Source organism: Hermetia illucens, chromosome 1 (genome assembly GCF_905115235.1).
Source record: "Hermetia illucens chromosome 1, iHerIll2.2.curated.20191125, whole genome shotgun sequence".
Classification (NCBI taxonomy): Eukaryota; Metazoa; Arthropoda; class Insecta; order Diptera; family Stratiomyidae; genus Hermetia; species Hermetia illucens.
The window spans coordinates 62,816,238-62,841,945 of NC_051849.1; the positions used below are offsets into that span (position 1 = coordinate 62,816,238).

At 42.2% G+C, this 25,708-nt stretch overlaps 1 protein-coding gene across 3 annotated transcripts in view; it reads left to right on the plus strand.

Annotated features, from left to right (window-relative positions):
* The window catches only part of LOC119646311 (prohormone-3), a 188,052-nt gene extending 164,591 nt beyond the window's left edge, over positions 1 to 23,461 (plus strand). For all 3 annotated transcript variants that reach the window (XM_038046730.1, XM_038046728.1, XM_038046729.1), the window contains 4 exons: positions 9,704 to 9,818; positions 21,108 to 21,297; positions 21,390 to 21,495; positions 21,810 to 23,461. In XM_038046730.1, coding sequence (XP_037902658.1) covers positions 9,704 to 9,818; positions 21,108 to 21,297; positions 21,390 to 21,495; positions 21,810 to 21,881 — 483 coding nt within the window. In that variant the 3' untranslated portion in view covers positions 21,882 to 23,461. The remainder of the gene's footprint in view (positions 1 to 9,703; positions 9,819 to 21,107; positions 21,298 to 21,389; positions 21,496 to 21,809) is intronic.
* The last annotated feature ends 2,247 nt before the right edge of the window (positions 23,462 to 25,708 follow it).

Below are 25,708 nucleotides of genomic sequence, written 5' to 3' on the forward strand. Positions count from 1 at the left end.
GAAATGTCGTTAACTTGTTTGAAAGTGGTCCCGTCCGGAGCGACCCACATTTGTTTGTGGATATCTTCCCACGCAACCAGGTTCTCCCTACGAATTTTCCTGTGATATTATCTGAATGGTCCGCAATTTTCTGCACTAGGCGATTTTGTGCAAGCTATGACGCAGAGTGCTCAGTCGTTCCTTTTTTAAAATGCGCGCCACTCAGTTAGTTGATGTCATAGCGGAGCGCTAGTGGTCTCGTTCAAGAGGCGATGCTGTAAAGTTTTGTCCCGACACGGTTCAGTCGCCATCATCCGTTGGAATAGTGAGGAGCGTGCCTTTGCCGTTGAGGTTTACTTTTCAAGCGGATGTTCGGTTATTGCAACACAGCGTGCATTTCGGAATCGCTTTAATTTAGCCCCGTTGGCTCCCGTCCCAGACCGCAAATCAATTGTTACAGGGGTCACTATATTCAGACAAACTGCAAGTGCGACAAAAGGAAGAACTGGAGTCCCTCGGCCCGTTAGATCACCTGAGAACATTGAAGCAGTGAGAGCGTCAATGTTGCGATCGCCACGGCGTTCTGCGCGCAAACACGCATCTGCCCTTGGACTATCCGATTGTTCTGTGAGAAGAATTCTTCGTGATGATCTTCATTTTCATCCCTATAAGATGGCGATAGTGCAGGAACTTTCAGAACGTGACTTCAATTCTCGGATGAACGCGTGTGAGCTTCTTCTTGATGTCGTTCCCGAGGGTACTATTTTTTTTAGCGACGAAGCCCATTTTCATTTGTGTGGGTCATTTAACAAACAAAACATGTGCTACTGGGCTGACACCAACCCTCGAGAATTGCATCAAAAGCCTTTGCATTCACCCAAAGTCACAGTGTGGTGTGCAATTTCCTCAGCTGGAATTATTGGTCCCTGGTTTTTTGAGGAAAATGAGGTTACAGTGACAGTGAATTCGGACCGGTATGTAAACATGCTACAGAATTTTTTTTTCCCACGGCTAAAAAATTTGGATTTGGGGGACACTTGGTTCCAACAAGACGGTGCAACAGCACACACTTCAAGAGCATCGATGGCTGTTTTGAGGGAACACTTTCCAGAGCGCCTTATCTCAATTAGAGGCGATTTGGAATGGCCAGCACGCTCTCCGGATCTGTCCCCTTGTGATTTTTTGCTATGGGGTTTTTTGAAATCCCGTGTTTATGTGAACCGTCCAAGAACCCTACAAGATTTGAATACCAACATCCAAGAAGAAATTGCCAACATAACACCTGCTATACTAACATGAGTCATGACAAACGCCAAAAATCGGTTTACGCAATGTATGGAGAATGGGGGACGTCACTTAACAGATTTGATCTTCAAAACAATGTAAATAAAAACTTTAGACATGTACCTACATTATAAAAAATAAATAAATATTTTCCGATGCATACAATAGTTAGAGCGATGGGTTGAGTACTTTGATGAGCTACTGAACAACCAGAACATCGGCGAGTTGGAGGTCCCGCCAACTGAAGACGACGGACAAATACTGCCACCACCAAGTTTAGGAGAAACTGTCCGTGCAATTCATCGGCTAAAAAATCATAAGTCGCCAGGAGCCGATGGAATTACAGCCGAATTGGTTAAATATGGAGGCGACCAGTTACACCAAGTGGTTCATCAACTTGTGCTCAAGGTATGGGACAGCGAATCAATGCCTGACGATTGGCAGCGAGGCATAATCTGTCTCATACATAAAAAGGGAGATATCACACAGTGCAGCAATTATAGAGGTATCACGTTGCTGAGTACCATCTATAAGATATTCTCCACTATCTTGCTAGGCCGGATAGCCCCATACGCCCAGAACATCATTGGCCCATACCAAAGAGGCTTCACTCCAGGCAAATCAGCAACAGATCAGATTTTCTCTCCGCGGCAGGCGATGGAAAAACTGTTGGAATATGGACAACAGTTGCACCATCTGTTCATCGACTTTAAAGCCGCCTATGATAGCATAGCCAGGGTAAAACTGTACACGGCCATGAGAGAATTCGGTATCCCGACGAAATTAATAAGACTGACTAGGCTGACCCTGACCAATGTGCGAGGCCAGATAAAAGCAGCAGGATCACTCTCAAGACCATTCGACATCAACAACGGTCTACGACAAGGGGATGCGCTATCATGTGTCCTCTTTAACCTGGCCCTCGAGAAAGTGATCCGTGATGCTGAGGTGAATGCAAGAGGTACGATCCTCTTCAAGTCCACCCAACTACTGGCCTATGCTGATGATATCGACATCATGGGAAGAACCACCCGAGACGTTCAAACTGCCTTCATCCAGATCGAGCAGGCGGCGCGAGATCTTGGGCTGCACATCAATGAAGGCAAGACAAAATACATGGTGGCAACGTCAGCACCGAAGACGAATCAACCAACAACATCAAACCGCACTGGTCAAACACAAACACGAACAAGAATAAGGATAGGGGAATACAACTTTGAGACCGTTGACAATTTCTCCTATCTAGGGTCGAAAATCACAACCGATAACAACTACGATGATGAAATCCGCGCACGGTTGTTGTCAGCCAACAGAGCCTACTTCAGCTTACAAAGACTGTTCCGCTCGAAACGTCTCACCATAGGGTCAAAGCTCTTACTGTACAAGACTATGATCTTGCCAGTCCTCATGTATTCCTCGGAAACTTGGGTTCTTAGCAAAAAAAATTGCGAACTCTTGGCCGCGTTCGAGAGAAGAATCCTCCGAAGAATTTTTGGCCCCCTACATGAGGATGGACGATTCCGTAGCCTACACAATGACGAAATCTATGAGCGATACCATGACCGTCCGGTTGTGGATAAAATCCGGCTCAATAGGTTACGGTGGGCGGGTCACTTAATCCGTATGGATGAAGATGATCCCACCCGGAAAGTCTATAAGGGCAATATCTATGGTAGGAAAAGAAGACGAGGCAGACCCTGCCTAAGATGGAGCGATGGCGTGGGCCAGGACGCCAGACAGCTTTTAGGGATATCGAATTGGTGGACCTCGGCGCAAAACCGGGATGTCTGGAGTTCCTTATTAAGGCAGGCCTAGACCGGATACCGGTTGTTGCGCCGTTGATGATGATGATGATGATGATACAATAGTTTTTATTGAGTTTTGAAAAAAGGAAGTTATGCTGCCGCACCCTGTAGAAAACCTACTCCAAGCATGTGCTTTACTGGATGGCAACTGTGGGCTGGACTAAATATTTGAAAAAAATCAGGGATATTCACGTAAATATTTTTAATGAGCGATGTAGAATTTGAACAAATAAATTCAATGAATTTATCGCCTGTCTATTACTGTGTGACAGACTAAGATTGAAATCTGTGTGTTTTGTGTTTGACGTTTGTTTTGACGCCTGGGCATCATATGACGGCAGTTTCGTTCTTTTTTCTTCCGGATTTTCGGCTGGGTAGTTTCTGAGAATGGGTACGTGAAAGAAATGATCACTTTCAACCCCCGCACAGCTTCGGTACTAATCGAGACCTTATTTTGATACCGCACATGACTATATTTGGTGAAAAAAAAATTACACGCCCCTTTTGCATATATGGAGCCTCCCTTAAATCCAAGGAAGATGTAGCTCACTGCATGTATGAGCGTTCACAATTTCTACTTTTTCGCCAAATTTCGTGACAGACAGGCAGACATTGAACAGATTTTAATAAGGTGTTACACAAACCTTAAAAAGAATTAGTTTCACTAATCACAAAAAGGAACTCAAATGCTTCACCTGTTAGCTCCATAAACTCGGTATCCAGATGAACGAGACTCTCCGTATTGTACGTGTCATTCACAGAATATACTAAAATTCATCCAGCCGCTAGGCCAAAGATCCCAAAACTGAAGTTTACTTGGCAGTCAACAACACCTTTACTACCGTTAATAGAATTTTAGGTGAACTTTTGGCTTGCAAAGACTATTTTTTCATCTGTGCAGCTTCTTACACAAAGCCTTTAGAATCTAATAAGGAATTGGAATCAATGGTGGGGCTGGTCATAAATTCTTCAATCAACTTGTTCTCCGAAAATGGATAGAACAGGTTTGAGCACTCAGGTCTTTTATAAAGACCATTGTTCTGTCTTCCGAAATCACATCTTCAACGTCGTCCTGCCTACAGAGTTTTGCAAATCTAAAACCATCTCCCACTTTTTCGAAGGAAACCCAAATATGAACAAGACCAACACCCTGATTTTTTCCTTGCAGTAATTTATTGAGCGGGACCCTATTATTAATCACGAATTTAATATCATGCTTCTTGATGGAGAAAAAAAGGCGCTATAGTCGCCTGCAGTTTTTGTACAAAGATTTTTGCCAGACTGTAAGGATTCGAGCTTTTCCCTTCGACTGTGTAAATCCTTGCAACTTCACCCTTGAAAACAGACTTGACAGTGGATGACCTAGCATCGAATGCTGGCTCCAGTCTTATCATGGTGGAGTCCCATCGTTGGCGCCTTGTTTGTCCGCTTTCTAGCTAGCGATGTTCGAATGCCCTGGTATCCACATCAGCTTCTCACCAACTGGGAGCAGCTCCTGTTTTGATATAATAATAACAATGGTTGGCGCAACAATCCAATTGGATTGAAGTATGTTAGAGCACTTCATTCAAGACCGGAACATTACAGTGCACTGTAGGAGGCAATGTGATCAGCACTGCGATCGCCCGAGATTATTATCCTGATTTGACTCAGGTACTCATTTACAGCTGAATCGACTGGTATCTGACATCCAGTCACGATAACAAATGCCTCTGTCCCCAGTAAGGTTTAAACCGCGACCTTCCACTACTACTGGTTTGGTATGGAGTTGCTATTTAGTGGTGATTACATATTCAAATGGTGCGACTCCCACCATTTTTGTGGCATACATTTTTTGCTGCCAATAAAATGAGATAGATATATTTCGCTCTCCAATATAGTCATCACTTTAGATATATTTAATTAGCTTTTCCGAAAATAATCTTTAGCTCCATCCACCTTCCATAACTAACCCAGCCGTGTAGATTTTTAAGTCTGTAATCGCTAAAGACTCTTCTTCTTTCCTTTTGATGTTTGCTCAGGACTTTCCAAATAGACGCATGACTGTAGGATTGGTCACCTTTCCACGCGTTAATAATATTAAGCCTATGGTAGGTACCAGCAAGTATGTAGGTAGGTATCAGTGGCCGCTCCGAGGAGCCCAATTAGCGCTTTGGTGCGCCGTTTTGATACCACAAACTCCTAAGACCATGACTGTTGTTATGGGAGCAGGAAGGTAAAGTCCAGCCAGGTCGGATCTTCTGAGCCAGCCCGTAGCATTCACGAAAGAAAGCATCCTGCAGCTAGAAATCTTTCTGAGGTCCCAGTACCCGCAGCCTGACTCTAGCCAGAGCTGGGCAATCGCAGAGAAAGTGTATGAGGGTTTTCCTTCTCCGCAGCTTCGGCAATGCGAATTGTAGGATATGCCTAACGGCATGGTCCCCTATGGCCAGTGCCCCGTTCAGACCGTCGTAATCTTTAATGCATTTGGACGCGTCTGGTACAAGAGCTCTCGTGATCGGGCTATATTATAAGCGGGCCAAATTCTCCTTGTCTTGGTACAACTCGTAAGCCTTCGCCATCTCAGGCCCGCGGCTACTAGGTAGTGCGAGTTGACTCGACCTCCGACAGCCGCCAGCGGAACACCAAGAGCAGAGCCTTTCCCGGCCAATCCGTCAGCCCGCTCATTCCCCTCTATGTTCCTATGCCCGGGAACCCAGTGGAGAGTGACCTTGAACATGCCACCCAGACGGTTCAGCGCGTTTCTGCACTGCCCCACTAGCCTGGAAGATGTCGTCGCTGAGTACAGGCCTTGATGGCCGCTTGGCTGCCGGTCAGAATGGCTATGTTACGTTCGGGGCTCGAATCTCGCTCCAGCCATCGACAGACTTCCAATAAGTTTATATATGCTTTTTGTTTCACCTCCAAATTAATGGATTAATGGGGATTTAAGCTAGCTTCGAGTGTCCGATCCTTTGGATCTGTGTGTTGCGTACATTTTTCATCGAAACAACCTTCATAATATATAAAGTCCCCAAATCTCACCTATCGAAGTCCTGCAATACCAAAGTATTCTGCAGAGTTTCTGATACTGTTCTTAGGTGTGATACTTCCTTATTAGTTTTGAGTGCTCCTAAATACTTGACCATTTGTACCAACTGGATTTTCACTTCAGATAAGATGGGCAGCGAGTATTTACCGAACATAACGATCCTATATATAACTAATCCAGTCTTCCTTGCCAGACCATTTGTAATAACTAAGAATATTTTGGTGATCGCCGAAAAACCAGCAGTGTTGTTCGAATTCAACTAAGAGCGCAGAATAACCCTAAATGTAGCTTCACTGAAGCGTCCCTTCCCCGCCTCTCTGCTAACCAAGCGCGAGAATGTGGGGGAAGAGCAATTTGACACTTTAGTCTCTCTCACCAACTCAAGCATGATTTTCTTGCCGAATTTCTATGGGCTTGTAGAAGTATGCCTCGACCATAGCTTGGATGTGGCGCTATATCCGGCATGCGGCTCGTGATGCCTTGGATTCAACATTTTTTTTTAACCAAATTCCATCCGAATATCATGGCTGAGCATGTCAACTATGCGCCACTGACTCCTAAGATTGCCACCAGTATCAGCATACAAGTTTATGTCATTTAAGTACATCAAGCGTTTCAGTTCGCACATAGCACTTTGGCTATATTTGATTGCGTAACCATGCCCTATGCATCATTAAGGAGCCACGAAAGGAAGTTCGATGCCATACAAAGGGAATTCAATGAATTTTTGGGCTTTCCGTATATACACACTAAAGTTCTGTCAGTAAATCGCGAAATGTCGTAGCGAGAGAAATGAGAAAGAAAAACAGTGGCAACACTATGAACCTACACATTACAATATAGAATCCCCTCTCACCCCCGTTAAGTTTCAGAAAGCCACAGGGAATTGTTCGTGAGCGTGAGTTTCGGCAAGTACGAGAAAGACGACCAAAAAGGTTCATAAAGCGCTCAAACAGCTATCTATAAGTGAACGATTCGTGTACCGAAAGTTACAACGGTACAGAGAAAAAAAAAAAGAAAAAAGAAAAATCGAATCGTCAAAATGATCGGCTGTATGGAAAGTCATGTTATGAGGCTAAGGATCGAGCACCACGCATTCAAATGATAATCCTCCTTGAATGATGTCAAGACGAACTCAGCGGTATCTGAACAGATGCTACAGAACGTAACTGGGCCTCTGAATGAAAGCTTGTAAGGGAGTAATGATTGGTGCTTCCAGCAGGATTCTGCGCTAACCCACAAGGAGAAGAAAATTCGCAATTGATTATCGGTGAACATACCAGATTTCATAGCGTCGGCTGACTGACTTTCCGAAAACCCAGACTTAAATCCACTGGATTTCTCTGTTGAATAACCTTGAAGAGGTCGCATGTCGTCGTCGGTCCTCCAATTTGGCAACTTTGAAGGCCATTATAGGAAATAATTCGTACAGCGATCGATGACTGGCTCAAGCGTGTGAAGCTTTGTGGAAAGAACAGTGGCGACCATTTGGAATAACCACTATGTACGCTTACTAACTCGACTATTTTGTACCTTCCTGCATAATTGCAGCTTTGTGTCTATTTTAGTTTTGCTGTAATAAATTTTCAAAGTACTGACAGAACTTATCGCTACACTATGTAGAACGACTGTAAGATGCTAGTACCCTTAGAGGACCGCACTGACACTGAACGATTAGCGAGGTATACGTGACACTATCACAAGCTTTAACGTAATTGATATAGCAACTGAATAGACTTCTTTGACCTCTAGTTGCCTTCCCTACAACTAGCCTTAATGAGTTGCTCTTTGCAACCTCCTTGATCTGATGTTGTTGGTCTCGAAGTGCGTATTGACCTTTTCACTACTAATGAACGTTGTGAATTTGTAGAGGGTTGGTAAGCAAATGATCGGTCTTGTGTCTGCGGGATCTTACATAATTGAATAATGATCTGACTTATGCTCTGAGTCACAGTAAATCTACTATAGGCAGTACCCTTACAAAAATGACCCCACATGCAAATGTGCTTGCAGAAGCTTATCTGTACACATCAGAGACGCTAAACAAGGAAAAGGCATAATCTTCGTCAAATCGTACTGGTAAGAGAGAGATCGGTGAGCTTTTGCTATGCTGGTACTACGGCGTGCTCACCCATATAGCAAAAAGTTGTCTCACGTATTCACTTAAACATAAGCAAAAACTTGCCAATCTCACCAATACATTGGCAAGTCCGGGCGGTATGTCAAACACAGCTGATCGGATTCCCGGTACATCTCTCTCATGCTCAAGGGCAAAACAATTTGAAATCGTGTGTACTCGCACTGATTTCCCCCTTGAGTGGCAAAGGGGAGTGAGGTAGCTGTTTAGTATCTAACTGTGCTCTGAGTTTTGTACGAAAAATTCAACAGCCAATCCAAACAGGAGTCCCTCCAACTGTTCGAACTACTTGTAGCTGGTCAAACCTCCTCTTCTGTAACATCTGGAAAATTCTTGCTCGGGGTAGTGTCATGGCGGGTGCCTTTGGGAGTAATCAACTCAACATGTACAACTTGCTGAGCAGGTAATCCCCAAAAACTATCCAATTCGCTCACGTCTAGACTGATTTTCGACATTAAGTCGCAACCTACACATACCCCAGAAAGTTTCTGTTTGAATGTGTCCAAAATTACACTTACGGGTATTTCATTGGTGATAGCATAGTTTCGGTAAACTCTACGCACATGGTTCTCCATCCGTCCCCTGGCACTGTCAGTACTGCGATGAGTTAGCTTTGATGAGTCGCGCCCGACGTTCTAAACCAATTTTTCGTGGTAGATTTCTTCTTTTACTCAAAACAGTAACACGAAAGCGAATCTTCTAGTCGTGTAGCCCGACAGCTGCAACTGAACAACTGCACCATAATACACAAGTGACTGTAGTTGTAGTGTGAAATATCAGCACACAGGTCAGATATAATCCCATCATTGATTTGAAATAGAATTCCCGGAGGTGCTGGAGATATATAGAGCCTGGGAATAGCTGTTCTTTGCAGAGAACCTATGTTCTAGACACGCTCTCAGGAATCCACTTTGAACATCAGCAGCTTCGGTGAGTACTGAGACCGTTGCCCGCTGTACGGCGTGATACTGTCGTTACCGCCACCTCTGCCCCCATCGACCCTTGACCACTAGCTTCCGCGACGACCTCAAGCAGAGTACCGTCCTTCATAATGCCCGGGATTGGCTCGTTGGAAGTAGTAGATATTTATATATATTTCCGGACTGTAGCGGAACCCACTTTCCCAAGAGCACTTGGCACAGAACTCTGGAGGAGGAGTGCGGACATCTGGGGAAATCCTGGGGGAGCTGATGAACATTTCAGGTAACCACGCGATGTGGGTGATGCACTATACCCCACCAAAGGATAAACGGCAGCCATATATATAAATATATTCCCAATTGATAATTGAACGCTTTATATTAAGGCCAGTGGAACTTGCCGAACGAAACGAGTTATCATACTCGTTATGTCTTCGAAAATAACGAAAAATTTAAAGAAAAGCTCGGTATTGCACAAATCCTTTCTACAAAGTCTACGATTTTTTACCCAGAATAAATATTTAATTGTTTTCTTGTCTACTTTCAGAATGAGGGATATATTGAAGATGAACCCGTTATTGAAGATGAACCATGCTACGGACGACATTGCACTGCAAATGAACATTGCTGCCAAGGAAGCGTCTGTGTAGATGTTGATGGAGGTAATTAAGTTTGGCATATTTTGCTGCGATTATGCATTTACCAAAATGAAAGATAGTCTAACGAACAAAGTTCACTATTAGCTTTATCTTAGATGTTACTCTTTCTTCAAAACATTCCATCGTACTTTCTAGCAATTAACTTTCAAAGTTATTCCGTAATTGGTGCATACTTACGAGAATACATTCTGTCAAGAGCATCCTTAATTTCCTTTTCATGCTTACTAAATCCAGGCACAGAGCTGAAATGATAATTATCAAACTTTCCGTTCCATGCATATATTAAAACTTCTGCAAGATATGTAGATAAATTCAAATGTAGACACAGGTCCTGATGGCATATACTGTCTCTAGAACATATGTACATACCCGTTTCAACGTTAATGGCTGCATTCAACGCTATTGAAATTTATCACGCCTGGATATAAAAAAAAAACTCTACAAAGTGGATCCAGGACATTAAAACTTAGGAAAGGTCCTGAACTCTGAGAATTTCTGGGAAACGAAATTAACTTTTCTTGGGGTACATTCCCTTGTAAAAGGCAAAAAAAAACGTGTTCGCAATTGCAAATGAAGCCTGGAGAGGACTTGGCGAAGTTAATTTTCTTGTAAAGTGTCTAAACTCCATTAGGGTTTTTATTCGTTTAAAGTGTAAAAAAAAAATAATGGTGGGATGAGTATTTAACACCCACCTGCAGAAAACCACTGGCCTGGAAGATAATTAAAATCGAATGGATTTGCATGAGTCTTTGCTATTACAGAAACAGCTATTTAATGTCAATGTTCGCAGTGTCAGAAAAGCGACAGTATCTAGATCTTGTACTTGCGTTGTCCTGAACTGAAATGTTCATAGACTAGAATCTCAATCTCCTGTTTTATATTCTGGATGGTCCTATGAAAATGTGTTTCGCTAATTCGTTTTGCCCGTATATCTTCAGATTATGTTGTATCTACACTTTCGTACTAAGATATACTTTGACATTCACAACGCTATCCGGGGTAAATTAAGTTTGCTCATATCCTTCCTAAATTCCTACTACGTTAGATACTCCTAGCTTCATGTCGGGCCCGATATATCACACATACTCGTATGTACGACTACTTGCAATTGCATGCTTTAGGAAATTTAAAATTTCGTACCTGACCTGCATTTCTAGGAGCTAAAAAAAGTCAGCCATGTGCGTAACTCAGACTTCACAATTTCATTTTTTAGAGCAAAATAGGAATGCATTTGATGAAATTGTGTACTTGTTATACAGGTATGTGTTTGGAATATAAATTTGAAGCGATCTATCTCATTTCAAATATTGAACCAGCAAGAATTTATCAATAGGGAATATAGTACGATGGAAATTATATTTGTTAAATTATGAATGTGGACCCAATCATGGAATGGTGAGTTTCCAAACATTAAGATGGAATCTATGTTGTTTAACTCTCCAAAAGTCACAGAATTCGAATCCACGACTTTGAGCATTCATGTGGCCGAGGCGCGGTTTTTAGAGGCCCCATGTTCGCCCACGACAATTCTTATGATGAGAAAAACTAGAGATCCAACTATAGCCGGTCCGTCCGCGCAATACTGCCTTAATCGATCAGAAAGAGGAAGCCTTCCCGGAAAGAGCGGAAGAAAGGGAAGCTGGTAATGTAGACGCAACTGGTCTAATGGCGCCACCGAGACCAAACACTGTGAACTTGGGAAGGCCAAGCTAACGCCAAAAGAAGGCGCTTGAGCGTGATTGTATTAGCAGACAATGCTCAATGAAATCGAGCCCAAGGAACCAGAATCTTAGAAAGGTGGGGACAAGTTGGTAATCCTAACAAGAGCTCTCTAGATGCAGTAGACTCTTCGCTTAGTTATAATGCACAAAATATGTAAGACCAACGCATATGCGGTAAGCAACGCTACGTTGTACTTCCCACTAAGGCAAGTGTGCCTTTTAGTTCTTACCATTTTGAACAGGGAGTTCAGGGAGTGAACCAAGATGGACTCATTTAGGACACCGGATAGTACTTTTAAAAACTCTAGGTCTGAGTCAGTGCAGACTCTCATGGAAACATACCACCCGGGAGAACAGGTGACAGAGGCAGGAGGGAGAGGCTTGGTGGTTTCTGTAAACCTTGCAGAATGGAAGTGTTAAAAGAGCAATGAGAATATGTCGAGAACAATGGTTACCAGTGAAAAATCAAGAGCTATTATACTGCCTTTTGGGCACTGGTATGGATAGTACCCGTCCAGCAATAATGAAGGCGGTTACGCCCTGTGGGTTGACACTTAAGAATGAACTCAAAGTCTTCCCTACTTGTCTTAAGAGGCAACTAAAAATGATAGAAGTTTGTGGGCTAGCAAGCTTCAAATTTTGAAACCTTGCTGCTCGTCAACAACGGCTCAGATATGCAAAACGGACTATAATCTGTCCCTGGAATGTGCTCATGCACCTCGACAACCGTAACGAGGGTCATCAAAATGCTCGCTTTCCCCGAATTGAGCGGAAATTCCAGCGACATAAGCTGGACATTCTGAGCTTAAGTGAAATAAGATGGTGGGACTCTGGAGAGTACTCCTCTCCCTTTTACGGTAATGTGCTTCTGTACTCTGGAGAGACAAGTGATAGCTGATGCGAATCTGATGTCAGATAGCTTCTGACAGCTACCTCAAGGCGCATTCTCTTCACCTGGGAGCGATTTCTGGTTCTAGTTCTAGTTAAGGAACATCGCAATTGTACAACGCACGCACAATTCAGAAGAGACTTCCTAAAGGTAACATTGTGATCGTGATGGGTGATTTGAAAGTGGGATCTGACAATACCTTGCTCGGACATGTGATGGGAAAACACGGTCTTGGTAACCGCTACGATAATGGAGGTTTGTGGATTTCTGCAACTTCCACCGCCTCGTCATTAGTAGCACATTGTTCGAGCACAGAACGTGCCATAAGGTCAATTGGGTTTCAACTAACCGAGCACACCATACGAGTAATCAGATCGACCATTTCGCGATCAGCAGTAGATTTGACAGTAGAGTTGTTTTCTGAGTGTGCGTAACAAAAGAGACGCTGGCATCGGCTTCGTTACGAATCACCTTCTAATGGTAGCATAAGTTTGCTTGCGTGCTGCATTCGTCACTTCTCGCAATGTTGGAGAGCTGCGACTCCTTAAGTTCAACATCAACCGCTTGTATTATCCAGCTGTTGCTCGACAATGAGAGAGCCATCTTCCTGATCGAACGGCAGATCTACTGAATAATGCGCCTGAGAAAATCAGTTCTCTTCCTATATTTATCACATCCGGTGAAACTCCAAACAGCCCTCAAATCGAAGTGAAGCCCCTGGGCATGACGGCCTCCCCGCAGAATGATTCATCGGTACACCTGCAGTCACTGCAGATCTGCTAGTTTCACTCATACGGCAATCTTGGGAACCCGATAATGTGCTTGTGCTGCCTTTTGGACGACACCTTAGAACACTGTGCAAAATGCGCAACGTTTCACTAGTTTGATTAATAGCACCAGTAATAGGTTTTCAATGAATCCAAATGAAACCACAATGGTATTATTTACAAACAAGAAGAAACTGAACGATCCTTCACTTCCAGAGATGAGGAAATAGATCTTCACAATTGTCCGAACACATAAAATATCTGGAAGCTACTCTAGATAGAAAATTTTCTTGAAGCAAACTTGTTGTCTCACAGCTTGTGGGCTGTGCAAAGGGACCCTCACCTCGACATGCGGACATAGGTCTCATGTAGTAATGTAGATATATGTTTCTATCATAAGGTCGATGTTTGTTTTGTATTGAGTTAAAGTCAATCAGAGGGTTTTTATTGTAAGCTTCCCTCACTGCGAAGTACTGTATGGATATTGGCTGTACTATGAGCACGACATCCGGCGTGGCATAATGCGATTAGTCGATGGCCAAAGACCATCCTGCTATTACAAATGGCGCCCAACGTGGGCCAACATTTCCGAAGTTCATAGCCTAACATTCGTTCGGTTCGGATACTTGAGTCAGTGGAATATAGCCAATTTCGGTCCCCAGCTTAGTTTTGGTGTGCCGAATAGAGATACCATAGTTTCCCACCTTTTTTCCCGGCTGCACTTGCCTTCATTTTTCAGGTTTTCGATTTCACACCTTTTTTTCCCAGAAGTAAGTGTTCCTAAGCCCCATTGTTCCTATCCCACCTTGTAGAGTAAACTTTATTATCCTATCCTTGATAGTATACCTCAAGAGCTGGTCGTTTCTTGCGTTTATATTTGGGACCTGAGTATTTCGATTGCCTTCCAGAAATCTACCATTATAATGGCCTGAGGATTGAAGGCAGGGTGGGAACCTCAGTGGCCGCACCTCATAATACATCTGAAACAGGAGAAGCGTCGATTGAGAATGTAATCCGTCCTGGATCTTCTCTCTTGATCGTGGTACTCGGGTCCGGAGTTCTACGGATCGGCTACGAACACGCGAAGTTTTGTAAAATAACACGAGAAATGTTCAGAAGACCCCCGCTCCACCAAATTTCCGAGCCTGGTTAGCAAAGAGGCAAACAAATACATGTCGATGGACACTTTGATGGAGCTTCAGTATTTGCGGGCGGACCTTCATCGCAATTTTGCCAACTTTCTTTTCTTTGTAAATTTTGGAATAGCCCTCCCCTCTCGATCATCTCCGGCCACTCAGGATGGTCAATGACCATCGACTAATCCCATTTTTGTCTTTACATTATCTTAAAACACAAAGACGAACGAACCAGAAGAATGCGTGGCAGGATTTACTGAGGTCTTCTACACCGATGACTCAAAAAGTGAACAGAGCTCCGGGCAGAAGTCTACCTTTCGAAAAGAAGCGAGAAGTGGAATTTTCTCTTGGGACCATATACAACCGTCTTTCAAGTTGAAGTGTGTACGATTATAATGGCAATAATCTGAGTAATTGACGAGCGCAATCTGTAGCGATAGTGAAGCTGCACTGATGGCGTTGAGCAGCAGGTCGTCTAGGAATGTAGAAACCGTTTAAACTCCATTTCCGGATTCAGTGCGGTGAAACTACCGCAAGTACCCGGTTACTGTGGCATAACGAGTAATTAAATCTCAGATTTCTTAGCAAAAGAGAGTTCAATTTCTTCCTTCCCTGGTAACCCAGGTTAATGCTGCTATCGAAAATCGGAACAAATCTCCCATAATGAAAGGTGGCAGAGCCTAAGGCTAATCGCAGGCTATTAAATTCACTATTTCTTTGAGAGCAGATGAGCATAATTTGAACCATCGCTTGGTTTGCGCTCGTGGGGAGCGTATAATAAAGAGAATCCGACTTTGGATAACATCGTATTTTGCAAGGTTTTTCATCAATTGCTTCTATGCAGGTTGGGGAAATTAGATTTGTTGTAATAGACGCTCAATACTTTAAAAAAGTCGGAATACTGGAAGCTGGACACTTCAGGTATAAAGGTTTTGTGTTCATCTTGCGTGAGAAATTTTCTATTCACGTTTTCCCATTCGCATATACCTCCAATTTAAAATATTTCTTGATATATGGCATTTCCAAACTCTACCAATTTGACAATGACGTATGTATTTCCAAACTTCAACTCCCCCGTTCATATGAGTTCACTTTATACGATGATGACGTCATACATGTGCGCGATAAATTTACTTAATATACAAAGTTTTGGTCTTCTGTAACTTTGTTAATAATGGTTGGATTTTCGTCTAACTTTCTAAAATTATGCACTATATCACTACTTATAACCGTACCAATTCTGTACTTCTAGGATGAACTTAAAGGGGCTTTCGGGCAAATTTCTAAAATATGATAATATACTATTATTAACTTTATTTAAGCAGGTATGGGAATTGGTGGACCTCGGCGCAAAACCGGGATGTCTGGAGTTCCTTATTCGGGCAGGTCTAGACCGGAAACCAGTTATTGCGCTGCTGATGATGATGATGAGGTATCGGAATGGGATGTACTTTGAGGTCTAGATTTGGCATGGATGCATCATTGTGATTTTTTTCAGATGTTTCGTTGGGATAGGTTCTGAGAACGAAACCTGTTGCACTTTTTGGGACACATATTTTGAGCCCGGTATCAAAATATCGTCAGTCCCATACGACCATATTCTGTGAAAAAAATACACCGCTTTCACATGTATAGGGAGTCTGCCTTAAAAAAACTGCAAAATGATGCCACCCATTGCGGGTCAAGGGATTCACAGACCATACATTCCCACTAAATTTCGTGACAATTGGCATGGGAAAGAGAAACATTGAATCGATTTTAAAAAGGTTTTGTCTCACCAAAAACCTCCTCGCGAGACTGACCTAAAGCTGGATCAGTCCCTAAATGCGGCTTGTTAGGGTTCTATACCTTGCCTCTTTTCATTGCAATTCTTCCTGCTTAAGCTGTTCATGAATTGCTCACAACACTTTTCCACCGACTTCCAGGCCTCCTTTGCCTACGAAATGCGCTAGACTCCTCGGTTGCATACGTTTTATCGTAGCCTTGATCGCCAAAGTGTCTATGGGAATGATCCACTATGTATATTGCTTCTCCTAATGTTGTCCATTAAGCACGGCATGTCCTAAGTACACTTAGCCGATACACCATTCCTAGGTTCCAACAATTTAGCTTATTTTCCAGCACAGTTGCCTTTGAAAAAAGAGCAACGTGGACTTTGTCATGGCCCAGCAATGTTCGATGGTATTCTCGAGATCGTTACAGAGATGGAAGATGCTTTTGTTTCTGCACATCCAAAATTTTTCTTAAAGTTAAGTCTGTCGGTCGTTCCTTCTAAGTATTTGAGCACTGGTTGGGGGTAAATTATTTGTTCCTCCTTGTGCTAATTAATGCTACTTCTGTTTTATGTTCAGCAAGCGTTAGGCCAGGATTTTTTAACCAAGAATTATTCTTCCAATTCGTTTCATTTGAGTTGATCTCGATCTCGTCTAGACGTTTTACAACTAATCTTACCCCTATATCATCCACGAAGCCAATGGTTATCACTCTCTTGAGAAGGCGTACTCTCAGCACTCCATCATACTTAATAACCTCCAGTAAGGGACCTAGGACAGAACCCTGTGTCACTCCGCAAGATATCGAGAATATTTTCAGTCCATCGTCCGATTCAAAATATAGCTTTCTCCCCCGGGAGAAATTTTACAACAATGGGCACAATTTATTTTGGAGCCTGTAGTGCAGCATTCCCCTTCTCTCAAGCATACCGTAACAACTCCACCAAACATACCTAGTGCTATCCAGGCTACATATCAGGGTGATATTCGGAATTCCACCTTCCCCTGGGTTCCCTGTTCTGTTTGCCTGTCTATCTTGATGTCAGTCAAGTTGCCGTACCCACCTATTCAAGTAGGGCGACTAGACCCGAGCCTGCGAGGTATTCATCTGAAATGCCTCTTGTAACAGAACCTCACCAAAGGTTATCTGGTACCATGGCAACCGGGATCACCTTTTGAGAGCATATGAGCTAGGAGAATTCTTGGAGATGTGCTCTCGGTCCGATTATTTGCGGTTGGCCCCTTCTGGGAATTTCATAGTGCTTGTCGTTGTGCCCACTTCGCAGACATAGCTACTTGTGGACTCAAGCGTGGAGTTGCGCTGTACAACTTGTGCCGTACTCCTTAGTTGCAGCGGAAGTATTAGATAGGACTCACATCCACTGGTAAGAACGCTGAGCCTATACTCAGTATAAACCAGTACCGCTGTATCAATCACGACGAGGGTCTGATTGCGGTCTCCAAATCAATACGTATCTGAAGAAGACCGTGAGATTATGCTTACACGCCAGGTGATCACGTTAAACCCCCTGGACCTTCATTATTATTTCCGAGTTGTCACAATCTCGGCAAATGCGGGATTTTACCTAATACTAGCACGAAATGCCAAGCATTTAGACTCGGACGATCCTACATACTTAAAAACTAAAGGGGCGCTGGTGGTGGTGGCCGGCTGTAGGTCAATGGGAGGATCCATCGAGAATTCCCCGCAACATCGAGCACGTATGCAGAATGGTGTACTTCTGCATGGTTTGAACCAGACTATGTAAGAGTCCCAAGACACCAAGGGAAGCCGTGATGAATTTAGGTACAATACCTGTAGCTGACAAGATTATGGGAACTACAACCAGCCGGTCGAGACGCCAAATTTCTTTGATTTCTCAAACCAGTGGCTCATAGTTCACCTTTTTCTCTACGTATTTCTGTCCGATGTTGCTATTATGAAGGATAGCAATATCAATAACATACGCGGAGCGACCTGTCTTGTCAACTAACAGCACGTCAGGCTTGTTGTGCGGTATGTGGCGACCAATCAGAACTTGCCAGTTCCAATACATGCTGTAAGCAGAACTATCAAGTACTGCTTCCGGCTCACATCGGTAAACCGGACAACTTCCCATGATCAGCCAATGCTTGTATGCAAGATTTTGATGAATCACCTTACACACAGCATTGTGCCTGGTAATGAATTGCGCCGGTGCCATAACAGTGCAGCCAGAAATAAGATAGTCCAACGTCTCTAATGCCGAACCACACATTCTGCACTGGTCGTTCTCCAACTTTTTATAAGCTCAGGTGGCGACCACGCCGTCCTGAATGGCCCACATGAACCCCTCCGTTTCAGCAAAGAGCTCCCCAGCACACAGCCATCTGTTCGACAATTTCAAATCGACGAATGGCTGCCAAAAACAATTGACGTGTTTACCGTGCATTGCCTTCGATCCGGTCTTGGTCCGACTTCATCCCTTTCAGAAAATTGGGAGATCGATCCTTCAAGTTAAATGGAGCCAGCCCACAGTCTGCCTTAAAGACAGCCGCATGCAATGGACTGCCTGCTCTTTGCTGTAAAAATAAGCGCGCAGCGAATCAACTTGGCGATGATGTTGTCCCGCCACGTCAACCACGCCCCTACCTCCGATGTCCCGAGGTAGGCTCATCCACTCCACGGCAGAGTTTGGATGATGCATTCGGAATTTGGACATAGTTGTCCGTATCTGTCGCTCGACGTTTTCCAGATCGGTCTTGGAGCACGGCAATATTCCGAATGCATAAGCCAGTGAAGGGATAGCGAATACATTAAATGCGCTTATTTTATTCTTCCCCGAAAGATGCGATTTCAGTACCAGCTTTACACGTCGCACCAATTCGGACAGCAGAGCATCCTTCAAATCACTAACTCGAGCATGAGTTCCTTGCAGAATTCCTAAGTACTTGTAGAAATCTGTCACGGTCATAGTTTCGATGTGGAGGTCACTAATGCTATGTCCGGCATATGGCTCGTGATGACCTTTGCGGATGGCTTGGATTTGACACTTGTCTAATCCAAACTCCATCCGAATATCACGGCTGAACATGCCTATTAAGATGATGGTCAATACCAGCATACAGCTTGATGTCATGTAAGTACATCGAGTGTGTCAATTCGCACTTAGCACGAAGGTCATATTTAATTGCAAAATCATGCCCCCAAGCATCATTCAGTGGGCATGAAAGGGGGTTCAGAGCCATGCAAAACACGAATCCCCTCGGAAGATGACCCTCCGTATACGGATGGGCTCTGAGGTATCAGCACCCCCAGATATGTGCACTGATAAGGTTATATACCACTCTTCCCTGACTGTCGCCAAAAACTTTATTAATTTCGGATCAATGCGATACAGATGTAAGACATCAATTAGCCAAGTATGCGGGACTCTATCGAATGCCTTGGCATGAATGTTGTTGGTCTCGAGGTACGCATTGACCTTCCACTAATAATGGACGTTATGAATTTGTAGAGGGTCGGTAAGCAAGTAATCAGTCTTTTTTGGGATAGGGTAGGTAATCCCCACAGTGAGGAATGGTGTAAATTCCTCTGGCCGACTCATGACCCCATTTATGATGTGTGCCAAGCGACGGTGTACGCTGGTAAATTTCTTCTGCACCCGATCCAGACCTGGGCCCCTATAGTTCTTCGAGCTGTATATGGCTCGTCGAACTTCCTCTTCGGTAACATCCGCAAAATTGTTGCGCAGCGGCAAATCAACACACAGTCGAGATGCAATCTCATCATTGATTTGAGATAGAATTCTCGGTGTAGCTGGAGATGCATAGAGGCTGGGAATACCTGGTCTATGCAAAGGATCCATTTCCGAGAATTCGATACACGCTTTTTGGAATTCATCCCAAACCTCAGCTGGTGCAGAAGAATGCTTCGGCGAGTACTGAAACTGTTGCCTGCAGTGTGTCGTGGTGTTGTTGATAACGCCGCCTCTGCCCCCATCGACCCTCGGTCACAGCCTCCGCGATGACCTCAAGTCGAACACGCTCCCTGATGATGGCCGGGATTGTGTTGCTGCGAGTTATAAAGCGGTACTGGTCTGCGACTCGCTGCACAGTTACGTGCGCGAATTGCGGGAAACGCTCGACGAATCTCTGGTGCAACAAGGGGCGGCAAGATGTTGTACCCGCCCCCGCCTTTATTTCGTAGTAGGAGCTGATATTGAAGAGATTCATTTCTTCATCCGCTGCCTACGCGAATCTGCTGAAGTGGTCGCCACATATTGTGGCGAAACAACTCCAGCTGGCGGAGTAATGCTCCTGGTCGTCGCCCCAGCACTAGCTGTTTAGAGGTCGGGCTGTCCATTACAGGGGCCCGACCCAATCACCAAGTCAGACGACTCCCGCCGATTATCCGTACCGACCTCAAGTTTCTCCTTCTTCTCATTAAGTGGATTTGCATTTTATACCTAACTGCTAGGTATGGGAATAGCTTCCTCACCTCACCTACCCCTTGAGGCGCTGAATTCAGACTGAAGCTATCCATCCCTCCTCCTTTCATAACCAGGCTTAATTAGTAATTTTTGGAACTGATGCTATTTGTGATATGACAGACAGGAAACTGATTTCAATAAGGGTTAGTTTTTACACTATTTGTAATAGTACAAAAAATCAGCAATATATACACGGTAAAGTTGCATAGTGGGTATGATATGTATATTACATATGTTGAAGGAAGCTTTTGGCATAAATGGGAGAAAAGCAAGAAGCAAGTTGTTACCAAAATATTACAAACTATAACAATTAAATTTCCGTGGAATGCCATTCGTATTTGTAACTTCCAACACTTCCTACTATTCAATTGTCCTGACTCCTCTGTCCGACTAATTCCCAGAATGTTTCAACTAGCCACCATTCACCCACGATTTATGTCTCCAGGGAACACTCAAATAAATTATGTCCATAAATTGTCTTTTATCACCATAAATAACGTTTCCAATTTGACAACTTCAACAAAAACCATTCCAGGCCCTGGTGTATGTTTATTTGCGTATGGTCGGAAACTGGGCGAGTTGTGCCGTAGAGATGCTGACTGTGAAGCTGGACTCGTATGTGATAACGTAGGAACTAATGGAAACATGATTTGCCGGGCACCCATGGCCATTGCCAAACAGTATGCTGAGGAATGCTCCACGTCCAATGAATGTGATATAACCAGGTAAAGTGAATGGGGCAGCTATGATAATTGATAGTGTAGTTTCCAGATAAAGGGGATCGTATGTGAGAATAATGTTCATACTTAATTTTCAGAGGATTATGCTGCCAGCTACAGAGGCGACACCGACAAGCAGCCAGGAAAATTTGCTCGTATTTCAAGGATCCATTAATTTGCATTGGAACAGTGGCGATTGATCAGGTTGGTAGATGGAAATTAGTTTAACTAATTACCGTTGAAATTGTGCTTAGTTGGTAGCCGTGGAATCGAGCTGTTAGCAGTAGATAAGAACATTTTACTATAGAACTGCAAAGGCGATAGCCATGAACGCTTGGTGACCGAATCTTTTAATAAACACTGCCAAGTCGCAAGTGGGTAAAATTTTGCATTGGCAAAAAGTATTCACTATCATAAACCAAATTATGCTATGAGGGCCCATTATACATTAACAAATTAGTTTCATGAAAGCGTTACCCCTTTTGATATCCAATATCCTTTTATTTATCAAATTTCAGATTAAACACGAGGTTCAGCACACCGCCGGCGAAAAACGTATTACATCACCCTACAAACATGGATTACCGTAAACGATGAGAATTCTTTAACTCAACACCTGAAAACCACCAGAAATTACAACTATATACATATCATTATACCCACTACTACAACAATATACTTAGGTGTTCTTAAATTGTATTAAGCATGATTTCAACTTTATTTATTTGTATTAGGAACATTTTATGAACTTTTTTTTCGATTATTTACAAACTTTTGCATATTTAAAAAAAAACTATGAAAATGGCAACTAAAAAAAGAAAATGGCAACTAATACATATCATTTACAAGTCCTTATTGTAAAATATTATATATCTAATATTAAAGAAGCAAAAATATAAATACGTATAGATTTAATTTTATGGAAAAAAGAATAAATAAAAAATCACTGAAAAAGATTACACTTAAGGGAACTTGTTATGAAAGTAAGAAATTTGAATAGAATTGGGAAAGCCATGAGAAAACAATTGATTTGCATTAAGAGTGTTGGACAATCCATTCAAATTTCTACAACGAGATTCAAGATAATCTCAGATCCTCATGGTAAAATCAAAATAGATTAACAAGTTCTTGTCAGCATTCATCTAACCATAAACATTCACAGATTTGAAGAGAAGGCATCTATGGAAAAAAAGCTGTCAGATGTATGCAACTTAGCAATTTAAGGATGAAACTGTAAAGTACAGATGAAAATCAAATTTGTTTGGAAAATATACATTAATCTAAAGACACAGAACTCCTTTTGAAAAGTACATATCGCACATTTACTGTCATAACGCTATATTTTCAAATGATAAAATGCATCCTATACAAATATTTACATATGAACTAAGAAATGATATACCGTATCAAAAAAAAATAATTGTACTGGCTGAGGTAGAATTAATTAAATATAAATTTTCAAATTCAAATATTCAATGCAAAGCATTTAATTTATATTAGTGTTGTCCAGACATTGCGAAGCATATTGTATCTAACAAAAATACACAGAATTTCAAAGAGAAATATTCTAAAGTTAAAAATGCATAAATATATATGTTAGTAAATGTCTTAAGCAGATTGCTCTTAGCAGCAATTGATGAATATCAATATACAAGATAAAAATAAATATAATATACATAAAATGTTAAAAATGAAAGGAATAGGACTGGACTATGTAAGACTATTCAAAAAGCATCTAAGAAAATTTCACAGAATGAAAGTATGTCATATTAGCACTGGAAAGGAACAGATTTATTTATTTTTATATGCTTCATCAGATGAAACTATCAAACCAAAGCTCTATCCAAAATGATAAAACAATAAGTGTAAATTAACTATGAAACAATGCACAAATATAAATTATCCTATATTTTTTACGTCGAGATTCAATCTCACAAGTTACGTTAGATCTATTGTTGCTGAATATGTTTTGTGTCAAATTTTCTTATTTGGCGTCTAAATTACTGTACATGCTCTGCAATATATTATATATTTTATAAATAATATATTTACATTAATATTATTACCAATTTACCTACATATTCGAAAGAGAAAAGAAATCACATTATTATAGGGATGTTGACATTCTCGATGTTGGTTGAATAAAGTAAATCCATATCAGTGACCGAAATGTTTATTTGTTTTAGAGAAAGGCGTGATCATTTCAAATCAACAGCAAAGTGAAACATTATCCTCAACAATCGTGTTAAGAACGCAATATCTGCTAGCAGGTCGCTCGGTTCTTCTTACAAAGTAGTCATTCTTTCACAACCAACAGCTTGAGATACTATGATCAATAGGTACACCATAACCAGTGAAAGGGGCACAATAGTTCTTCAAGGACGCGGTGCGACTTTCCCTTAACAGAATAATAATAATAACCGCACCAGGTGCGAAAGTTTTACCAAAAAGTCAGCAGGATGAAGCCTTATTCACCTTGATTCTTATCCTGTCGAGACGAAGAGAAAAATATAATTTCCGATCGTATGGGCATACTGGAGCGATGTGGTCGATATTTTCATGAACTGGATATAGGCGAATTAGAAGTCCCGCCAACTAAAGACCAAACATGCAAAAAACAAACCGAGCAATCCAACGACTTAAGAATCGTAAGTCGCCAAGAGCCGATGAAATTACAGCCCAGTCGTAAAATATAAATATGTTCAAGGTGAAGGACGGCGAATCTATGCCTAACGACTGGCAAAGAAGCATTATCTGTCCCATACATAAACAAGTCGGAATACCGGAAGCTCGTGCTTCGGGTATAAAGGTTTTGTGTTCATCTTATGTAAGAAATTTCAACGCACATTTTTCTATCCGTGTATAACTACAAATTCAACATAATCTTTCATATTTTTGCAAACTACGAGACATACGTACATATTACAGCCATAGATATTCCGCTCACCCTAAACAAACAAACTGTCTATTTCCGAATACTGTACACATATATGCACGTATATAAATGGATCGTACCCATATTTCCGATTTACTTCTTATATCTATTTGAATTAGGCACTACCCGCAAAGTTCATTAGCACGCATATATTATCATATATACCTACACACACACATGTCTGGTTGACCGATAACTAAAAAACTAAAACAAAATAATTCTCTGGGACCCAATTCATAAGAACTCATTTCGTTGTGGTATTGACGAATTGATATGTGATGATGACGTCATGCAGGTTGTAGAGTGCATGAAATTCACAAAAATATGTGAAGTTTCGCCCCCTATAACTTTGTTAGTAATAGTTGGATTTTCTTCAAACTTGACTAGCTTGTGCATTATGTTCTTCATTATACGCATGCCAAACTTTGTACTTCTGAGATGAACATAAGGGGGGTGGCGGGTAAATTTCTAAAATATGGAAATATACTATTATTAACTTTATTTGTGCAGATATCTGAACCGGATATATTTTGAGGCCTAGATTTAGTAGAGATGCACCACTGTGATTTTTTTCAGATTTTTCGGTTGGATAGGTTCTGAGAACGAGACCTGTTACACTTTTTGGGGGTCATATTTTGAGCTCTCACTCCCCTATGTTTCACCCAACATCAAATATTGAACCAGATTCGAAAAGTACTAATTGAGACCTTTCATTTGATACCCCACATGGCTACATTCTGTGAAAAAAAAATTTGCACCCTCCATATACATGTATGGGGAGGCCCCCCTTAAACTTAACACAAGATGGCGCCACTTACTGCATGTAAAGGGAACACCAGATTACATACTCTCATCAATTTTCGTGACAATCGGTCCAGCCGTTTCTGAATAAATCGGGTATGACAGACAGACAGACAGACAGACAGACAGACAGACAGACAGACAGACGGACAGACGGACAGACAGACACCGTCTCGATTCTAATAAGGTTTTGTTTCACACAAAACCTTAAAAAAAGAGATATCACGCAGTGCAGCAATTACAGAGGTATCACGTTGTTGAATACCATCTATACGATATTCTCCACTATCTTGCTAGGCCAGATAGGCCCATTAGCTCACAACATCATCGGCCCATACCAAAAAGGCTTCATTCCAAGCAAATCAGCAACAGATAAATTCATCTCTCTGCGGTAAGCGATGGAAAACTGTTGGAATATCGCCGCCCATGATAGCATAATAATAATAATAATCGTTTGCGCAACAATCCGATTGGATCAGGGCCTTGAAGTATGTTAGAGCACTTCATTCAAGACCGTAACGGTACACTATAGGATTCTAGTACCCTATAGGGGGCAATGTGGTCAGCATTGCGCTCGGCCGAGATTATTACCCTGATTTGACTCAAGTACTCATTCACAGCTGAGTCGACTGGTATCCGACGTCAAATTTAGATACAAATCCTGCTGCCACCAGTGAGATT